This window comes from Amia ocellicauda, chromosome 2, assembly GCF_036373705.1.
Source record: "Amia ocellicauda isolate fAmiCal2 chromosome 2, fAmiCal2.hap1, whole genome shotgun sequence".
Taxonomy (NCBI): Eukaryota; Metazoa; Chordata; class Actinopteri; order Amiiformes; family Amiidae; genus Amia; species Amia ocellicauda.
This window is the reverse complement of record NC_089851.1, coordinates 45,413,728-45,435,192: the sequence shown is the minus strand read 5'-3', so window position 1 is coordinate 45,435,192 and position 21,465 is coordinate 45,413,728. Positions and strand designations below refer to the sequence as shown.

At 40.2% G+C, this 21,465-nt stretch overlaps 1 protein-coding gene across 1 annotated transcript in view; it reads right to left on the bottom strand.

Annotated features, from left to right (window-relative positions):
• The window catches only part of cdyl (chromodomain protein, Y-like), an 83,217-nt gene that overhangs the window by 6,993 nt on the left and 54,759 nt on the right, over positions 1 to 21,465 (bottom strand). The window contains exons 2-5 of the mRNA XM_066724263.1: positions 17,206 to 17,938; positions 9,933 to 10,180; positions 7,153 to 7,325; positions 5,393 to 5,603 (exon numbers count right to left, since the gene is read on the bottom strand). Coding sequence (XP_066580360.1) covers positions 5,393 to 5,603; positions 7,153 to 7,325; positions 9,933 to 10,180; positions 17,206 to 17,938 — 1,365 coding nt within the window. The remainder of the gene's footprint in view (positions 1 to 5,392; positions 5,604 to 7,152; positions 7,326 to 9,932; positions 10,181 to 17,205; positions 17,939 to 21,465) is intronic.

Genomic DNA, 21,465 nt, shown 5'->3' with positions numbered 1-21,465 from the left:
TTCAGAAGCACCCAGTCAGACATGCTGTCACAAGACCCTGTATTACAATGAACTGAAAGAATGGAGTTTCATTCAGCTAAAAAAAGTAATTGTATTGTTAGTGTAATGGACGTACAAGCCACACATCCACAAAATGGACATTGCATTTGTGTCTCTACTTTAGATGTTAATAAGCATAGAACACCACAGTTTTTGGTTGGTTTCTGAATCTCCAATTGCCTCTGTTGTGTTAATAAAGTGTCTAAACCGTCTAAATTCAGTCTTTTAACCACAGATCTAACACACTGTTTCATATCGGACATGGCCCGTACCTCACAAGAAATGTTGTAAGGGATTAACATGTAATTGTTTGATGTAATTCATAACTGATGTTGCCACTACTTCAAGATAGAAAATCAGACATTCCTGGCTATAGCGGTGACAAGTGACTGGGAAACAAAGAAGAAAAAAAAAAAGTTTGATGTGGCTTGTGTGCTATAGGACATCCGCTTAAACCGATATTTACTTTCAAAATACTTCCTTGTTTATCTGTTGTGTGCTGTGTTTTACAAACGGGATTAACACTAGCAGACAGAAATAAATTATTATTGTCCACTACACAGAAATTAATATAAGGTGGAGGGCATTGGCTTCTTTATCATCATAGTCTCAGTACAAGTTTTGCTTGCCACACTTCATTTTAAGATGGCAGTACACTTTCACACCACACTGCCAATGAGAGGCAAAACGCAGAACATTTAATGTCCCTGCACAAGCTGAAGCATTGGAGCAGTATAAGGATTCTCCCTTAGTACAAGCAAATATTTTCACTATATTTCCACATACGTTGTGCCCGTTGTTAGTCTGTGCTTCCCGAGTTCAGGTCAAGGAAGAGGAGGGCTCTCCGACTGTATATGGTGTGAATTTATTTGAGATAAGTTTATTTGAGTTTCCAAAACCAGCCTTTGTATCATTGAGATGCTGAAGTCACATAATCATATACTAGAGAACATGTTAAAGCTGGGATTAATAGCCTACATTAGTTAAGGGATTCTCAAACCATTCATGGATGTCTTAAAATAATCTGATTAATATTATCGATACAAATTTGATAGCAATAACTGTGAAGCAGGGCATACTTACAGCTAATGTTCAATTGAATCACAGCCTTCCAGTGCAGAATGCCAAGTGGGCTGGCTTTTACAGTTTGAAAGCCAAGGAAAAGGAAAAGAAGAAAGCATTGAATTTGAAAAGGAGGCTAGATGGATTACCCTAAGGATGATGTCATAAACCCAACTGAAATAATTATTTTAAGGTGGATGTAAAGTTGAAAGTTTGCAGGTTTCTAATGTTCTTCAGCAACACCTTTAGTCTTTCACACCTTGTTTTTATGAATAGGCAATCACTTATCTCGGCCCACCACTAAAGCCCCTCATTGCTGGCACAGGAAAGACTAGAACAACATGAAAGTATAATCTAAAACTCACACTGGCAGGCCATCTGCTTCATCTCCCAGAGAAATCACCAGGGCTGATTTTTGAACCCTGCGGCACACCAAGAGAACCCTGGCTGACTGAGCTCACCCCGGCCCAGAGACGCTAGGCCAACCACACAGCGGGAACCGTGGCTGACTGAGCTTACCAGAGCCCAGAAACACTAGGCCAACCATACAGCACATAAGTGAAACCCTGGTTACAGTCGGCCCTTCCAACTCGCTATGTGTGGATCATGGGGCCCAACGTGTTTTGGGTTTTAGTATTTGGGATGCTTGGGAGATTTTGACCAGTACAGAGGCTGTGTGATAAAGACATGGAAACAAACACAAGCAGAGCACAGTCTCACATATATCAAATTGATAAAATATAAAATAAAATAAGAAACCTAAAATAAAATGGGAGGCTCAAGGATGGATGGCTCATCAGAACCCTTTGAGAAGCAGTTGAGTTAAATTTAATACTACAGAACAAGACATAATGATGGCATTTAAGCCAAGTACTACAGTGAGGGAAAAAGTATTTGATCCCCTGGTGATTTTGTACGTTTGCCCACTGACAAATAAATGATCAGTCTATAATTTTAATGGTAGGTGTATTTTAACAGTGAGAGACAGAATAACAACAAAAAAATCTAGAAAAACGCATTTCAAAAAAGTTATAAATTGATTTGCATGTTAATGAGGGAAATAAGTATTTGATCCCCTATCAATCAGCAAGATTTCTGGCTCCCAGGTGTCTTTTATACAGGTAACGTGCTGAGATTAGGAGCACTCTCTTAAAGGGAGTGCTCTTAATCTCAGCTCGTTACCTGTATAAAAGACACCTGTCCACAGAAGCAATCAATCAATCAGATTCCAAACTCTCCACCATGGCCAAGACCAAAGAGCTGTCCAAGGATGTCAAGGACAAGATTGTAGACCTACACAAGGCTGGAATGGGCTACAAGACCATCGCCAAGCAGCTTGGTGAGAAGGTGACAGCAGTTGGTGCGATTATTCGCAAATGGAAGAAACACAAAATAACTGTCAGTCTCCCTCGGTCTGGGGCTCCATGCAAGATCTCACCTCGTGGAGTTTCAATGATCATGAGAACGGTGAGGAATCAGCCCAGAACTACACGGGAGGATCTTGTTAATGATCTCAAGGCAGCTGGGACCATAGTCACCAAGAAAACAATTGGTAACACACTACGCCGTGAAGGACTGAAATCCTGCAGCGCCCGCAAGGTCCCCCTGCTCAAGAAAGCACATGTACAGGCCCGTCTGAAGTTTGCCAATGAACATCTGAATGATTCAGAGGAGAACTGGTTGAAAGTGTTGTGGTCAGATGAGACCAAAATCGAGCTCTTTGGCATCAACCCAACTCGCCGTGTTTGGAGGAGGAGGAATGACCCCAAGAACACCATCCCCACCGTCAAACATGGAGGTGGAAACATTATGCTTTGGGGGTGTTTTTCTGCTAAGGGGACAGGACAACTGCACCGCATCAAAGGGACGATGGACGGGGCCATGTACCGTCAAATCTTGGGTGAGAACCTCCTTCCCTCAGCCAGGGCATTGAAAATGGGTCATGGATGGGTATTCCAGCATGACAATGACCAGCATGACCCAAAACACACAGCCAAGGCAACAAAGGAGTGGCTCAAGAAGAAGCACATTAAGGTCCTGGAGTGCCCTATCCAGTCTCCAGACCTTAATCCCATAGAAAATCTGTGGAGGGAGCTGAAGGTTCGAGTTGCCAAGCCTCGAAACCTTAATGACTTGGAGAGGATCTGCAAAGAGGAGTGGGACAAAATCCCTCCTGAGATGTGTGCAAACCTGGTGGCCAACTACAAGAAATGTCTGACCTGTGATTGCCAACAAGGGTTTTGCCAGTACTAAGTTGAAGGGGTCAAATACTTATTTCCCTCATTAACATGCAAATCAAATTATAACTTTTTTGAAATGCGTTTTTCTGGATTTTTTTGTTGTTATTCTGTCTCTCACTGTTAAAATACACCTACCATTAAAATTATAGACTGATCATTTCTTTGTCAGTGGGCAAATGTACAAAATCAGCAGGGGATCAAATACTTTTTTCCCCTCACTGTACTTCATCACAGCCAGCACAACCTGACAGTGTGTTTGGCCTCATCTAGTTCTAAAATTGAAGTAAAACAATGGATACACAAAGTAGTATAAAGTTACGTCTACATTGGACAACTAATCAGCGCAGATGGAGATATTATGGAAGAAATCAAAAGAAGAGTGAAAATGGGATGGAGAGCATTTGGAAGAAACAGCACGCTGTTGAAAGGAAATCTACACATTTGCCTGAAGAGCAAAGTATTTGATCAATGCAAACAACCAGTGCTCCCTCGTGGCTCTGAAACCTGGTACCTTAATGCAAAAATGATACAGAAACTGTGGACGACACAAAGATATATGCTTGGAATAACAAGAGGAGATGGAAAAATAAATGAGTGCATCCGAGAACAAACCAAAATATGTGACTTGAAAATGTCAAAATGGCAAATGGGCCGGACACATTACAAGAAGAACAGATCAAAGATGGACAAAAGGAAACTATTGAATGGATCCTAAGAGATGAAAAAAGACCACATAGAAAACGGGAAGATAAAATCATGAACTTTGCAGGCGTGACATGGAAAAGAGAAGCTGTAGATAACAGCAAGTGGAAACATCTTGGGGAGCCTTCATTCAGAAGTGGATTGATAAAGGCTCATGGTGATGATTGTACAAAGCAAAGGTGATTAAGGTTCCATTTTCTTGAATAGGTCCAGGTGATAACAAAGGCTGTACAAAAGGGGTAATATATACTTAATAACCCAAGGAAAAAAAACATCATATCCTTCATGAAACGCACAATTAATTAGAGCTCTGGATAATGATCAAATTAATCAAATCGATCGTTTTAATATTCAACCATATTTTTGGTATAGAAGTTCTTGTATTCATGACTTTGATTCATGTGGCTTTCATGCTCTGACTTCTTAATGAGAACTAAGTGTATACATGTTGCTATGGTAATGTAGTGAAACGTAGTGAAAATTGCAGCCTGGGGAGAAGAAAGGAGAGAGATTTGCTTCACAGTGCCAGCAAATGGTTCAGGACGGCACTCAAGCATTGTGTGGATTTTTTTTGATCAGCCTACTTCGGATAGTAACCTGGAATTATGCGGTTGATTCAGACCTGAGAGTTTTCAAATTTTTGGCCGAATTCCAACATTTAATCAATCCCACATGGGCCATTTTAGAGATGAGCACAAATCTGCTGAATTTTTTTTTTTTTTTTTTAAAAGACTGACTTTGTTGTGTGCATATACATACAGTGCTGTGCAAAAGTTTTAGGCAGGTGTGAAAATCTACGCATTTAATGATTAATGATTGTGTTTCAACTTACATATTGAATTGATGATCATTAGCACCTGTTTGGTATAATTGTTTAATCACACAAATGACTATATGCCTACAAAATCCCTGACTTTGTGCAAGTGTACCTAGAAGAACTGATGCTGTTTTGAAGGCAAAGGGTGGTCACACCAAATAAGGATTTGATGTAGATTTTTCTTCTGTTCACTCACTTTGCATTTAGTTAATTGATAATCTATTAACATGTCTATTTTTGAAAGCACTTACTTTTTCACAACTGCCTAAAACTTTTGCACAGTACTGCATGTACATGAAGGCATCTTGTAGACAAATCACATATGTGCTTGAGAAAGAGAGTGTTGCAAGTAAATATTAAAAGATATATAAAAAAATAAAAAAAATAAAAAAAATCTGAATGCTTGTTGAGTGAGAAATGGTGTGGTGTGTCAAGTGGCCTTGTGGGTGTTTGAGAAGGAGCCCCCAGAAGCACAGCATTCCCAGGGATGAGAGAGAGGAAAAGGACTGAATTCACCATGACGTGTACTTACAGAAGCCACCCCCATGATCCTGGGGAACGTGAGGGATGAACAGGCATCTGGTGTTTGCCCAAACGTGGTGTAAGGTGTCTGGAACCAGGCCTTCTCATTGGCCCAGATCACGTCACACAGGGGCAGGATGGAGGCTCCCAGTCCCACCGCCGGCCCGTTCACCGCCACGATGATCGGTTTCTTGAACTGAATGAAAGTGTTCACGAAGGTCCTGTGAATGACGAACACACAATCATCAAATCCTTTAGTCAGAATGCTTAACCCTGTAATATTACCTACACACATCTGACAAAAGTGTCATGAGATTCAAATTGTGTTTGTTTCTGAATGGTCATGAATCAATATAGGACTATTTTTTGGTTGCTGAACTTCCCAGTGAATCCAGAGAGTGCGAGACCACTGTCATAAAACTGTAAGAGGTGAGTATATATATATATATTTTTTCAGTCTCCTGTAGTTTTCCATTTGATGAATAATGCAAAAGCACACTAGGTTTAGACGGGCGACTGGAAGAAAGACATCCTTGATCATCAGCTATCAAAACATCTGCAGGCCCCTGCATACACACACGAATGTCTGTTCTGATCGGTGTTCATCTCCGATTACCCAACGTTGGACGATTAGAACATATATTGTAACAAATGTCAAAGATGTTCATATGTACTGTGACTAACAGAAGAATTTAGCCTCTTATTAAATATTACTACAGCACATGAGACGGCTTCAGACTGCTCTTGCTTAGGGAATAGCACTGCTAACAATTAGATGTAATCAATAGCCTGGTTTGATGAGGATTCTGAAAAACAAAGCAGGATTTCTTTCATGGGATGTTTTAATCCTTATGCCAGACTACATTTACTTACTTTATAGGCTGGTCTAACAGATCCAAGACAGCCATAGTCTAACATCCATTTCCCGATGCAGAAATCATGCAGGGATACTAATGCGAAATGGACTCAGTAACAGTTCATTTCTGGTGGTTTTGCAACCTGCCACTTCCAACCCTGTTCTACAAGGTTTTGAAACCTGGCAACCGGATTCACCACGCAAGTCTGATCTTGTGCATAAGAAACTCCGTCACACTTCACAGTGTATGAAAGGGTTATCTGTTTTCAGTGCGATTTCTCCACACTTCACACATTTGTTGTGTCACCTATAAATCGTGACACAAGAAATGAGCTATAAAGCAGCCACAGCACAGATTTGCCCGTAACCAGGGTGGTGATGCATTGCCATTCTGCATTAGTAAATAATACATTCCAGTGACAGTTATGAGCCTGGGTTCGGCGTAACGGGCGGCTGTAATTTCCACTCTGTGACAGCTCCAATTGATGCGAGTAAACAACAGCTGGAATGCATCTAAATTACACTGAAATCAAGTTCAGACTCAAATGTGGAAAGACAGAGTTCCTTTCAGCCACACAAAGACGAATTTAGCATTGTGGGAAAATGCACACAGAACCAGTAAAATATGCACATTTGAACCTGCCCATTTCACCTGTGCCTTAAGTAAAAACCAGGTGAAATCCCTCCTAAAGATCAATTTACTTTAATTAAAAACAAAACAAAAAATAATAATAACACTGAAAGTAATAATCACCTGACTTTTATCTTTTAAGCAGTTTAAATATGGAACAGTTGCATTGCGTTTACAGGCTTTCGAGTGGACGAGAAAACAAATCGGGTGCCTCAAGTTTTGATTCGGTAGTGATCAAAAATCAATTGATGAATAAGCAGAAATAAACATAAGTGCCCTTTACCTGATCGATTCGGCCATTTTAGTGCTCTCTCTTTTCCTGTCGTCAGTTAGCCGGCGAATAAAATAAATAAAATCCAGGCCAAAGCAGAAAACGCTGCCCACGGCACTGAGCAGAACAAGCTTACTGTCATCAGCAGCAGCGGTGGTGAGTGCACTCTGGACCTCCTTCATGACCTGCCAGGCAGAAACAGTCAGTCAGAGAACTTTCCAGTGAGACACTTGTGTTACTGTCAACGGTGGAACTGGAAGAGCCTGATATGCCAGGGCTAGTGCTTTGTTGTTGACCATGGACCTAGCAATAATTACCAGTCTACAGTAACAACAACATAAGATAATAGAAGGGTGACAGATGACTTGTAGAATAGGAGAGCCACCAGCCCTTGACTGAACAAAGAGGGAGAAAGTGGAAGGGACTGAACGCTGTGCAGCTTGAAATAGTCATCTGTGCTCTGGAAGTGGTGTCCACTGCTGCCAAACCCTCTGGAAAGAGTGAGTCAGTGTAGCTAGCATGAGTTCAGTAGTACATACAGTGCAGGGAGAAGGGAAATTGCCTCAGCGAGTCGAGTTGCGAGGCACCAAGACCGGCACTCAGCACAGTGATAGAACGACAAATACACACCCCTCCTCACCCTTAAAGCAATGAAAAATTCTCACATGGCTGTTTAAAGTACAATTCATATAGGAATTAAAATAAACAAATAAAAGAAAAGCTGACAGAAGGTACTGGAGACACACCAGAACTATTTTTCATCAAGTGAAAATCACAAATTGCACAGTGTGGTAAAGGTGCTTTTGGATGGTGGATATTAACCAAAGCTAATTTTCTAATCTTAGCCATGCCTTTCCATTGCTTTTTCAAATACTTAATATAAAAAATTGGATTTTTTTAATAAACATCTTCTTTGACTGGGGTCACATACTTACAGTGGGGGAAAAAAGTATTTGATCCCCTGCTGATTTTGTACGTTTGCCCACTGACAAAGAAATGATCAGTTTTAATGGTAGGTGTATTTTAACAGTGAGAGACAGAATAACAACAAAAAAATCCAGAAAAACGCATTTCAAAAAAGTTATAAATTGATTTGCATGTTAATGAGGGAAATAAGTATTTGACCCCTTCGACTTAGTACTTGGTGGCAAAACCCTTGTTGGCAATCACAGAGGTCAGACATTTCTTGTAGTTGGCCACCAGGTTTGCACACATCTCAGGAGGGATTTTGTCCCACTCCTCTTTGCAGATCCTCTCCAAGTCATTAAGGTTGCGAGGCTGACGTTTGGCAACTCGAACCTTCAGCTCCCTCCACAGATTTTCTGTGGGATTAAGGTCTGGAGACTGGCTAGGCCACTCCAGGACCTTAATGTGCTTCTTCTTGAGCCACTCCTGTGTTGCCTTGGCTGTGTGTTTTGAGTCATGCTGGAATACCCATCCACGACCCATTTTCAATGCCCTGGCTGAAAAAACACCCCCAAAGCATAATGTTTCCACCTCCATGTTTGACGGTGGGGATGGTGTTCTTGGGGTCATTCCTCCTCCTCCAAACACGGCGAGTTGGGTTGATGCCAAAGAGCTCGATTTTGGTCTCATCTGACCACAACACTTTCAACCAGTTCTCCTCTGAATCATTCAGATGTTCATTGGCAAACTTCAGACGGGCCTGTACATGTGCTTTCTTGAGCAGGGGGACCTTGCGGGCGCTGCAGGATTTCAGTCCTTCACGGCATAGTGTGTTACCAATTGTTTTCTTGGTGACTATGGCCCCAGCTGCCTTGAGATCATTAACAAGATCCTCCCGTGTAGTTCTGGGCTGATTCCTCACCGTTCTCATGATCATTGAAACTCCACGAGGTGAGATCTTGCATGGAGCCAAAGACCGAGGGAGACTGACAGTTATTTTGTGTTTCTTCCATTTGCGAATAATCGCACCAACTGCTGTCACCTTCTCACCAAGCTGCTTGGTGATGGTCTTGTAGCCCATTCCAGCCTTGTGTAGGTCTACAATCTTGTCCCTGACATCCTTGGATAGCTCTTTGGTCTTGGCCATGGTGGAGAGTTTGGAATCTGATTGATTGATTGTTCTGTGGACAGGTGTCTTTTATACAGGTAACGAGCTGAGATTAGGAGCACTCCCTTTAAGAGAGTGCTCCTAATCTCAGCTCGTTATCTGTATAAAAGACACCTGGGAGCCAGAAATCTTGCTGATTGATAGGGGATCAAATACTTATTTCCTTCATTAACATGCAAATCAATTTATAACTTTTTTGAAATGCGTTTTTCTGGATTTGTTTGTTGTTATTCTGTCTCTCACTGTTAAAATACACCTACCATTAAAATTATAGACTGATAATTTCTTTGTCAGTGGGCAAACGTACAAAATCAGCAGGGGATCAAATACTTTTTTCCCCTCACTGTACATCAAGTAGAACGCAATTAAATCACAACTAATGAACATATATTCAGTGTGTAAATGCCATGGTTGCAAACAGACTAATTCTGATTATGGATTGACTATTCTTTTGGTTACAAATTGTATAGATCCTTGGTTTCCCAAAAGTCCCTACACCCCCTTTTAAGCCACCATGTCTCTTCAGTACTCCTGGGGAATTTGAACATTTTCAGAAGAAAATCTAAGAGATCACCAGGGTAACAGCTTAACACAAACTACCACAGAAGAGCTTAAGCATAAACTAGCGTTTCATATGTCATTATATGAAAGTGCTCAAAAAAGATCCAGCTGGGGGAGGTTTAAACGGTGTTACTTAGGGAGAATTGATTTTACTTACATCTGGGTTTAAGGAGTTGTTTTCTGAAGACTTTGTGGAGAGTAATATGTGAGTGAAACCGTCTTGCTTCTTGACGACAATGTCTCTGTAGCGGTAGGCACTTTCGGTTTGTCGGACGCTGAATCGAAGTCTCTTGTCGAAAGCTTGCCTTTCCTCGAACCGCCGCTTCCCTGCCGTTACCCCAGTGACCGAGCTCTGCATACTGGCTGTACCATTGGCTGCCAGGGCTTCCATGAACGCAGAGGTACCTGTGGGTGACAAGCCCAGTCGTGACCACTGTCGATTAATTTCCCATAGTGTTATATATAAATATACACACATTTCTAGATGATTTATTTAGTAAGTTAAAGAAAGGGTTGAGAAGCAGTGGAATGCTGCATGAAAATGTGTTATTGAACATTCGCTGCAAAAAATTGTGCATATCAAACCAACTGGCCGGGGGTCCACTGTGAATTTATTTCCTGTATATGTGAAATACATTAAATTGGATTTATTTTACCCTTTGATCAAGTTAGTAATTTAGAATACTTAAAATACATATATTTATAATTAGTGTGTGCATAATGAATTGAACACCCAAGTCTTTCTGTGGTGTGGATCTGTTGCCTGTGGGAAAACAAAATCATTGAAATCATTCTAAGAATCCTGGAAAATAAAAACGGTCTGATTTGTATGGATGATTAATTTCTTTCACGTGCACTGAATTAAAGATAAAAGCAGCACAGACACAGCTGTTAAAAAGCACTGGACTGAAGTTTATGATAACTAATTTAGGCATGGTGTGCTGGTTTTGTTTTTTAAACAAGCGCGTCTGTTGTTTTTAAGATCACCAATTACTGTAACTGAGAAGCCCACACACTCGAAGGTTTCCTGCAGGTAGGCAGATAAAAGAATGATGTTATTGCAGAATCAACTCTAAAGTAAATCAATTCACAAATCTCTGCCAGAAGTAACTGATTCATATTTATCTTCAAATAAGATGAGTAATTTGTATGATGCATTGGGTTAGCTCACCATATACTGCTTACCTCATGAGGCTTCTCATGCATTTCTACAGATTTAACTATCTATGCGTTTCATATACTGACTGTCTTACTAATACATAGAACATAACCACAAAAGTACTTGGGTTATAATAATAATAATAATAATAATAATAATAATAATAATGAATAAGTACTGGAGAAGTTTGGAAAATTATACATGTTAATGAGCAATAGTGCAAAAATAATACACAGTGCTATACATTGATCAGGTAATAGCTGTGATACTCTGCTTTATGGAAATGCCTATTCTTGTATAACACACAAATGGAGAACAAAACACAAAAACTAAAAAAAAAAACAATAAACAGGCAGGTTGTGTCTAGTCAAGGATCCACTTACCAGAAATACAAAGTTTGATGGAAAATCATTATAGACAGGCAGACAGAAGTGACACTGCTCATAATTAACTTACCAAAATGACTAATTTTCTGCTGTACAGTGTCGCTCAAAGTTTTGAAGCTATGGACACTTCCTTTTCTCAGCCTCCAGTATCTATCTGTCAGTCGGTTTAGTAATAAAAAAAACAATGGTTGCCGTTTACCATGGTCTTTCCCTAGTGCAGCTTAATCTGATTGGATGAGCAGAAACGCTTTTAATCCTACCTCTTTTTAGAGAACTACATGTTAATACTCATAGTTGCAGCGGGCTACATTAAGTGCAAATAAACCCTTGTGACATCTGAGATGATGGTATGTAGTGCAATAAATTAAAATTTGCAAGAAAGCCTATTCTGGTTTGGAAATCGAGCAGAAATTGGACATCAGCACTCATGGTTGCAGGTTTTGGTGATATAGAAGTGGCACACTTACACACAACAGAGACCATCTCTGTCAGAACTTATTTACATGAACCGTCTACTGAATTATTCCAGAGCCTTTTCTCATGACCGACTCGGATCAAACATGTCATTAAATTTTCTTTTAGTGTCAATCTGGATCTTAACGCAGTCTTCCCAATTCCCAATTTACATAATAAAATGGTAAAAGAAAAAGTGTCACATTGACTTCCGAAACAGGTATTAACTTTAGTATAATCTACATGTGACATCCATATACATACATGTAGCCAAACCATTAACTTGTCATCTAGGATCTTTAACACATATCCAATGATCTTTTTCCCCCAGGCAATACTGCAGTCTAAATCGGAGAAGGTGCTGTGCTAAATTGCGAAGGGGATTAGACATGCAGTGACCTAATTGCTTGCTGAACTCAAAATACAAGACTTTTGAAATGAATTATGAACACATCCACCTGTCATAGCAAGTTATTGTACACTGGTAAATCCTCATAGGGGAATGCTAAATTGAGTAGCCATTTATCTTTGGACTAAACTAGAACCATTACCATGTTTTTCAGATGGTTGGGGGCATCCTAGTTTTACGGTACACAGCTGAGGGATAGAGCAAAATAAAAGCTGGATCTATCATGCGAATATCATTAACGGTTTATTTCACATCAGCGCAACAAGACAAGGGGTATTTGGTTGCTCAACCCTCTCCATTTCACCTGGGAGATTTCAGGTATGGTGAATTTGACATTTTTAAAAGCCTGAAATGAAAACCTGACCATGACTAAAATCATGTGTAAACTAACATCATGTGTAGCACCATGTTTGGCTTATAATAAAGAGGGTTTCCAGGAGGAGACTTATTCCCATACCCCAGGTTAGTTACAGCTTTATTTCCTATGAAATTCAATCAAACCTTTTACCCTGAACCTTTTACTAAAATGTCAGAATTGCTGTTGGAACCTCAAGAGACCTGCCTTCCAAAGATTGTCAAACACGTATGCTCTCAATTCCCTCCAGCTGCCATTAGCCGCTGGGGAAATGAGAATGTTTTGCTATTTTTACCACATGTATGTCAAAATAACTTGAGTCACTAGGGGCTCCAACATTTTTTTTTCCCCCAAAATATATTTTTGGATAGATATGGATGAGACCAGGCAAAAGGAACATCCAAAACACTTTTCTACCTGCGAGATTTTTAGGATTTATGAAGTCACATTGAAAATTGCTTTGGTGAGGCTCAAGCACCATAATAGTGCTCTCCCAGCTGTTGATTTCCTTATTTTTTGCAATTGTCTGTGGTGAGACTGAAGAAAATGTTATGATAAATGTTGTAAGGGATCTGGGTTCTTCTTTTTGTGATGTCATGTATTAAAAATCCTCCAACTGACAGAAAACCTTTACAAAAAACAAATTACTTTGGCAAACCTTCAGTGGTTAACAGCTTCTGGAATAACTAGCATTTCAACACTATTCCTGCTGGCAAACTAACAATCACCATTCTAAAGATGTACAAAACACAAACCGAAAAGCAGTGCATTTTAAGCATTTAAAAAGTTGATGCAGGGGTTCACAATAGACCGAGATTACAGGAGATTCAAACATGTCAAAGAACCCAAGTCTCACATGCAGGTTTATAATCCCTAAGCCCCAGTATGTTCTTCTGGCCAAGGTCATGTTTTCTCTCCAGGCTGACCCTTCAAGGTCACAGCTTAAAGAGCAAATTAGTAATACTCTTTACTCAGCAGGCCCCTGGGGTACATTTGCCTTGCAAAGTCAAGGGTAGTTAGGCAAGGGGTCCCGTTGACTTGGCACAGGATGACCATTATGTATCATATGTTGCCTGTGGTGCATCTTTGAAAAACACTGTAAAAGTCCAACCTTCCCAGTCATGGTCTTATAATGCCATTTCATTTTTCTTCTTTTCGAAAATACATAAATGGAGGATGACTTAGGGAAAGTGAAATAGAAGTGTGAAAGAGGGTCTCCCAAAAGCAGTCATGAGGTTGTAAGTGAAGGAGTTTCCTCAGATCAGCATAGCCATCTACCGCAAAAGGCTACAGTGGCCACATGGCTCTGTCTGCTTGAATTAAAACTCCACAGAAACAGGAAAAAAACAGACAACCCCCCACCCCCCACAGCTTTCACAGTTATGCTGTGTACAGTGTATGTGTGATAGAAAAATCAGTCGTAAAAGGGACACAAAGGCTGTTTTGTTCACTCATTCACTCTCTTAACCCATAGCAACCACCTATGTCTGCGTACACAAATATTTGAATATTCTCAATCCCTGCAAAGACGGGTTTCATATCAGTAAAATGACACTACACAACTGGGAGTAACGTGTAGGCCTAGTTAATATTTTGACAACTCATTTATTAGTAGTAGTAGTAATAGTAGCAGTAGTACAGGTTCACGATCCCTTATCCGTAACCCTTGGCGCAAGATGCGTTTCAGAATTCGGAATTTGTCAGATTTCAGAAAGGTAGTACAGTGTATGTAGTGTATATTATGGTAGTATCCCAGCACGGTCTGTGGCAGAACCCCATAGGCAAACACATTAGGAGTGTACATTTTTTAAAACGAAATCGAAGATCAACTGAAGCGAGCGATTTCGACCATCGAATTTAAAGATGGGACCACAATTTATTTGTGTATTAATTTAGCTGCTTGGCCTCGCAAACCCAAAAGTAATTCAAAAACCAGCAAAACAATATCAGTCTCATTATCAATGCTTTGATCAGTCACCTATTTGATAATGAATGCCACTTCTTTTGTATGAGGTGGAGGGCACTGTTTAAAAGAACATTGTCTGCATTGATGTATGCACCTGCAATAGGTTTATGCTATTTTTATAACTGGTTATTTGTTTTAGAATTGTATAAGTCTACGAAGATATGTGCATTCCGATTTATACACCAGTTTACAGTTTATTGAATTTTTTTTTTTTTTTTTTTTTTTTCAATTGAAGAATCACATATGTGATATAGCTCTCGTCTGCCTGTCCTCTGATGGCTCAGCAAGTTTATAACTTTCCTTTTGGTTTCAATATCTTTTGTATTGGTGTCGGGCTGGCGACAAGCTTGCTGGTGTTAGCATTTAGACTGCTGTTGGTACTATAATTCAGCATCTATAAAGGACTGAAGGTTTCCCTTCGCCCTTCAGCCAGTGCTGCCCATGGGCACACGGAATAAAGACACTGCCAGGTTACAAATTCAACACAAGCAGCCCTGTTGCAAAGGCACTGTAGTGTTTTCTGCATTGATGTACGCATCGATTTCCTGTCTGGCAGTGTTAAAATAATTCAATTCAATTTTGATCAAAAAATGTTATTCATTTAGAGACAAGTGTGTGGGGAAAAAAGTAAATAAAATCGAACTGAATTATGACATTATTGAAAGGCAAATCAAAACAAAAATGTGTTGAATCGTTACACCCCTAAAACTCATTCATATTTTTTGCAGCGAATGTTCAATAAAACTTCTAACATAAAAGCAAGCAATATCAGAGAGTACCTGACGCACGTGTGACTGCTAGGAGTGCCGAGACACAACTGACACCATACACCTTCTGTTTTCAGGGCTCATCAACCAATAAACCTGTTTTACTAAAACCTTCATAACCAATAGAAAGTATTTTTGAAAGCTGTGCTGCATTTGAGTAGCCATGGTTTTTGATTGTTTATTTTCATAATGACTGAAGATTACCGTATATTATTAATTAATATTAAAGTTAATTAAATCGGTTTTCATAATTCACTATAGCAATTAAAATAAAGATAAACAGTAAATGTTCGCTGAAGATGCCGAATGGATATCAGCAAACAATAACTCTCCAAAATTAAACTACACATGATATTTATTAAAACTTTTTCAAATCCTACACCATGTTTTGGCTATGATTTGTATTGCAATATGTTTAACATACATATTAAATAAGTTACACTTTCGATTGCATTTTTAAATATATTTTTTAAAACAAATGCAGCTGTGCTGTGCTGCCTGCACTATAACCTGCCCCTATTGTATCGGCAGTATTGAGGACTGAGCAGGACTTACGAACCTGACATGTGCAAAATGCAACTATAAGCTAGACTAGCACTTAACTCTTATTCTTTGCTCTAATGTATAGAACATGCACATTTCTCTATTTGTGTGTGAAATTGCTCATATACCTTGGTCTTTGTTCTAATGTATAGAACATGCATATTTTTATACTTGTCCTTTATTCTCCCTTATTCTAACTTAATTTATTTTTACAATGTTTGATTTGTGGTTGTCATTTATGATAAGTTCATTATGTAAAGTGTAAAAATCCTGCCTTCAGTGCATATTTGACAATTTCTCTGACAGGCAGAGATTTGAGGGGTCCATACTAGAAAATGTCCGTTTTGCATGCTAACAAAGGAACAAGGAAAGGGAGGAAATTATCAGCAGATATATCGGTAATCGGGAAATTTAGCTTCCCAATTATCGGTATCGGACCCAAAAAACCTGTATCGGTCGAGCTCTACTTGTAACCATTCAGCTTTGCAAGCAAAATGCCACAGCCGACAGCTGTGTGTGTGTTTACATACAGCAGAAAACAAGCCACAAACTCAGAAGATATAACAGAAACTCAAGGCTGTGTGTGCAGTGGGCAAGACCCCATTAACAAAAGCTCACTTAAGCCCCGGTTAGGAATTCTTGTCACCTTGTGTTCCCCTTGCTGTTAAAAACTGGAATAAATAACCTAGGAATGTTTAAGTGCCATGGACTATCATAGCTGAGCTGTCTATCAGAAATATATTTGGTGTCAGCCTGCCTGAGGATAAGTCCAGATGCCCTTCTAGAGACCAGGAATCTGAGTGCTTTTTATGATGTGATACAATAAATTATTAGATGCCAATCGTGTTCAAACTAGGATATAGTATTCTTATTTAAGGCTACAGCAGGTACACACAATTGGCAACCAGAATTCAAACTAATCTAAAGTCTAAACTAAAGTCTGATAGCAGTTAGTTTGCGAGTGCCACAATGCAGGATAGATCAGAAGTGATGTTTGGGCTGTGGGCTGATACTTCCAAAAACTATTTTGTCAGGACATGTTCAATTATGCATTAAAAAAAGGCAAAAACACACAAAATGCAACATGTACAAGAAAACAGGGCAAAACTGATCAAAGAACTGCTGTTTCATATTCAGTTGTTAATCGATCAGAGACCTTGAACCAATTCCGTCGCATTACCTTCCAATGACTTTGAAAAGCACTTGGAATTAGCACCTCTAAGGAGACCAGATATTGTTTTCCCTCAAAATCCAAAACCACTTACTGTTGACTGAACCCTTGGTCTTGTCGCCATTACCAGAGGTATTTGAAACTCTGGCATATCAAAACAGGGGGGGGGGACAAGCAAAAAAAGAGTCAGATATTTAATATTGCTACCACACTGACTGTACCTTTGCCGTTGAGTGTTAGTGCCGAGGCTGTGGCGGCGGTCACTGGCCCCTGTGCTTGTGGCAAAATGGTTTGAGTCCGCGGTCGGGTCCCCATTCGGGCCCTCTCGGCTCCCGGACCCAGCAGAGAGCCCATGGGCTTCTCCAGGGCCACCTCCGGTGGAACAGAGTCATGATCCTGCTCCGTTTGCTCTAGGCTCTGCGCCCCTTCACTGGGAAAATCGTCCGCCTCAGTCCTGCTTTTCACAGGGCTCTTGGGAACTAGGATTTTGATGCCAGATTTGGCCAGGTCCATGCTTCTCCTGCCAGAGGTGACGGAGTGCGCAGAGCCCGTGGTGGCACGTCGGTACTTTTGGTTGCCAGGCAACAACTGTGAATCGGTTTTGATGTCCATGTCCTTGACCAGTGGTTGTTTGGGCGATGTCTTTGTGAGTGTGCTGTGGAGAGGGCGGCAGATCTGTTTGCGGGCGTTGTTGTTGCTGCTGCTGCCGCTGGCACTGCCGCTGTTGCTGCTGTTGGCGGTGCTGCTGCTGGGGGAGTTGCGAGTGGAGCGCAGGAACGTGCCGTCCTTCTGTCGCTCGCTGAGTAGTCTGTTGAATTCGTGGATGTACTCCACACAGTTCACAAGGTGCGTCTCCGGTTCCCACGTGTCGTCCTCACAGTTGTAGCCTTTCCAACGCACCAGGTACTCTGTTTTGCCTTTTTTGTTTTTCCGCTTGTCCACGATTCTCTCTACCTGATGAAAACAGAGAGAGAGAGAGAGAGAGAGAGAGAGCGGGAGAAAGCGAGAGAGCGAATTTACAAATCAGAAAACCATTTCACATTTATACAGCACCCACAGCACTCCCGCCTCCTTTTCACCAGAAATCTTTTTCCAGCCTCCAGCAGAGAAAGCCTGCATCAATATGAACAGAAAATAATCTGCTAATAAGATATTTCAAAGATATTTCAAGGTAATTACAATATTAATATGATGATGATGGTGACAATGATAATATAATCTACCCATCTATATGTACATACAAACATAGAAAAATTGCTTCAAGAAGTCCAAATACACGCTGGATTTCAGATGTCCATATCGTATGAGGACATGAAGAGCCGGAATGGAAGGCTATGACAAAACATGCGGTTCAGGGGTGAACAGCTTCTGGCGTCACCAGAATTGCACTCCTCCTGATGACTAAAATCTCAGTTCTTACGATGTACCACGGGAAAGAGAAGTGTAGAGATGGTAACGGCTACAAAATTTTGATGGTAGTGCATCTCCATCTTTTGTCTGTACACTTCTGAACAAATAGACAACATCCTGAAATTATGCACTGAGCTTTATACTCAGCACTTCAGCCAGGTTAAGATCAGCAGATTTGGGACATGTTCTTTTACGGTCAGTCAGGTACTGTTTGTAAACTTGTCACGTACGGAGTGTATTAAGACAGGATTCAAACTATAGCATTAAGACAATCAACCAGCTGCAAAACAATGAAGACAAACCTACCCTATATCCCCTGTGAAAGTATCTCTCAAGAAGGCGTTCTTCCTTTGTGGATTTGATCAGGGAGAGTGATGACAGTACCTTGGCAGAGTAATGTGGAACCCCTCCATTAAATGCGATCTGAGCAGAGCCTCATTGAGTCATCTGCCAAAAGGAGTTAGAGCTCGAGCTGCACGCAGAGCTGTAAAACTCCTGCAGAGCATCTATTCCTTTAGGACCAGGGAGACGTACATTTAAGGGAGAAATTGAAAGTGACGTGCAGCCATTATCCGTTCATTTGCACACACAACCTACAAGGAGCTGCCAGAAGGGCCAAGGTGACCTGCCAATGCACAGCACAGACCAACAACACACACACACACACACACACACACACACACACACACCTATTTAAAGGTCCCTGGATGTACTTTAGAGTGATGAGAAAAGGTCTTATCACTTTCGCAGCATAAGATAACCACTAAAGACTCATAATGATCATCACAACCGTAGACTTATTTTGGGTGCAATGTAGAAAAGATAAGTTATGCCTGTTTTTTTTTTATACAAAAAATATTTATAAAAACATTTTCAAAAAAAGTACAAAAATAACATTGTTTCTAGGACTTGAAACGGTTTCAAAACCAGATTACGATCTTAAAGAGTTTTGAATTTACTGAAGGATATCCATTGAGATGTTTATATGTGGGGGGGAAAAAAACTAAAATGAACACACTGTAGTTGTGCTAACAGACTAATCTCCCTAAACAATCTGCTTCCCTAAAGCGTGACAGATCTGTAACTGTCTCGTAGTTTGTAAATAATAAAAAACGCACGGACAGGGTAAGACAAAGGGAGTGGAGGGTGAATATGGAGCACACTCCTAGCACTACGCCCTGCCAGCTTTTGAGCTCAGTCACTCCAGCACTTGTCAAGAGTGCAATATTTCACATCCCTGTCTTTTTCTGGTTTTCATTTGAAGCCATAACACCTTCAATGAAGTTATCATTGTAAAACTGAAACAAATAATGCTCCAGTAAAAAAAAAAAAAAAAAAAAAAAAAAAAAAAAAAAAATCGAAACCATGGGAACAGGAAATAAGTTGATTACACAGAAGAAAAAAAAAAAAAAAGAAAACTGACAGACATTTGGGAATTCGCTGACGCACAAAAAAGCAGATAGCGATCATCAAGATTTGTAAGAGAGAAAAGACAAATACAACAAATTTATTGAAGAGTATATTAATAGAGCACAGTGTGCTGAAAGATGTGATGCTCCTTCAGTGTCACTGACCAACCCTAAAACCAGCGGCACCCTCACAGATTCCCACTGTCCTACTGGTACTTGTTCCAGCTGAGCTCTCCATTACTTAATGGAATTATAAAATTATATAAGGCACTTGAATTCTCGAATGATTTGTCAGCAAAAATAGTCAATTTAAGTAAATTAATAGTTCACTTTGAATTCAGTAACTCAGAGATGGGTGGGAACAGAACCCGTCAGGGCACAGTGCGTCTTTAAACCACTGCCTTAAACTATTAGATTTCACCACCAGGTGCAGAACATTCATTGACCACCTCATTACATAATTAAATCCAGTAAACGTGAAAGAAACCAGCGGCCTTTCAGCTCGTTTATTATAAACTATATCACAAGCATCAGCACAGCAAAGGCATTCTTACCTACTGTCTGCCACTGACTACCCGCTTCTCTTCCCTTTTCTGAGTATTGGCACACACCAGTGCATTACCCTACCCTACTGCACCACAGAAAGAATGGCTCCACTCACTTCAGCTCTTGAGAGTGTGACACACTATGAGATCCAGAAGCCTTTTCATGCTTCCAGCTTCCTAATCTTTAAAAATCAGCTGCCAATGGAGTCTGAATGTTTGCCAGTCATTTTTCTTTTACTGGGTATGGCAGAACTCAAGTCAAGAACAATGTGATCTGATCATCTTTTTGCAAGATGAAAGAAAACACACTGATGGAGTCAGTTCTTAGGACATGGGTATTCCATGGCTCTCCAATTAGCCACAAACTCCATTTCCCGAGCTCAACACCTAGCTTACTGTACCAATCACCAAAGTCTAGTTACTTTCCATTACCACTACTGAATTCCAAAATAGCTGTTTACAAGTTTCACATCAGATAACTGAGCGTGTGCAAGAAACCTCATCATTGTTAAAGAAAGACTATGTGTGCCGTTACTGCATAGTTTGGGTAGGCCTGTGGGTCTATTTCCTTTATTTCTCAAGGGAAGGCTTAGTTCTGTGCAGTGTGCAACTCTGTTACTTTTTAAAGTACATTAGTTGAAAAACAAAACCCAAAATTAATAAAACCAACAGTGGAAAGTATAGGCTAGGCTGTTATCCCTCTGAAGAACTTGGCACTGTTCTTTAATATCAGTGTAATTCATTCCTGAATTGCAACTAAAATGGTCCAATACTCAGAAGTCAATTCAATATATGGTCTGCATTTCTCTGCGGCACTCTGCATTTTAATCTTCCCAAAGAGGGCAAGGCAGTAGACAGCAATGTAGAAGAAGGACTACTAAAATGAATATCAAATCTGACCAAGGCAATCAATTTCTTCACTCACCAGCGACAGACGAAAATCATGATATCCAGTCTTTCCTTTTCTGAGGTTACCTCTTGCAAAGTGTGAAGAGGTTCTTCCCATGGCTCCTAAAATATCTGTCTACATAATGCACCGGAAAATACTAATCTGATAAATGACTTTATAGAAAAATGCAAAACTTGTAGCCATTCACTTCAAGGAATCGGTTAAAAA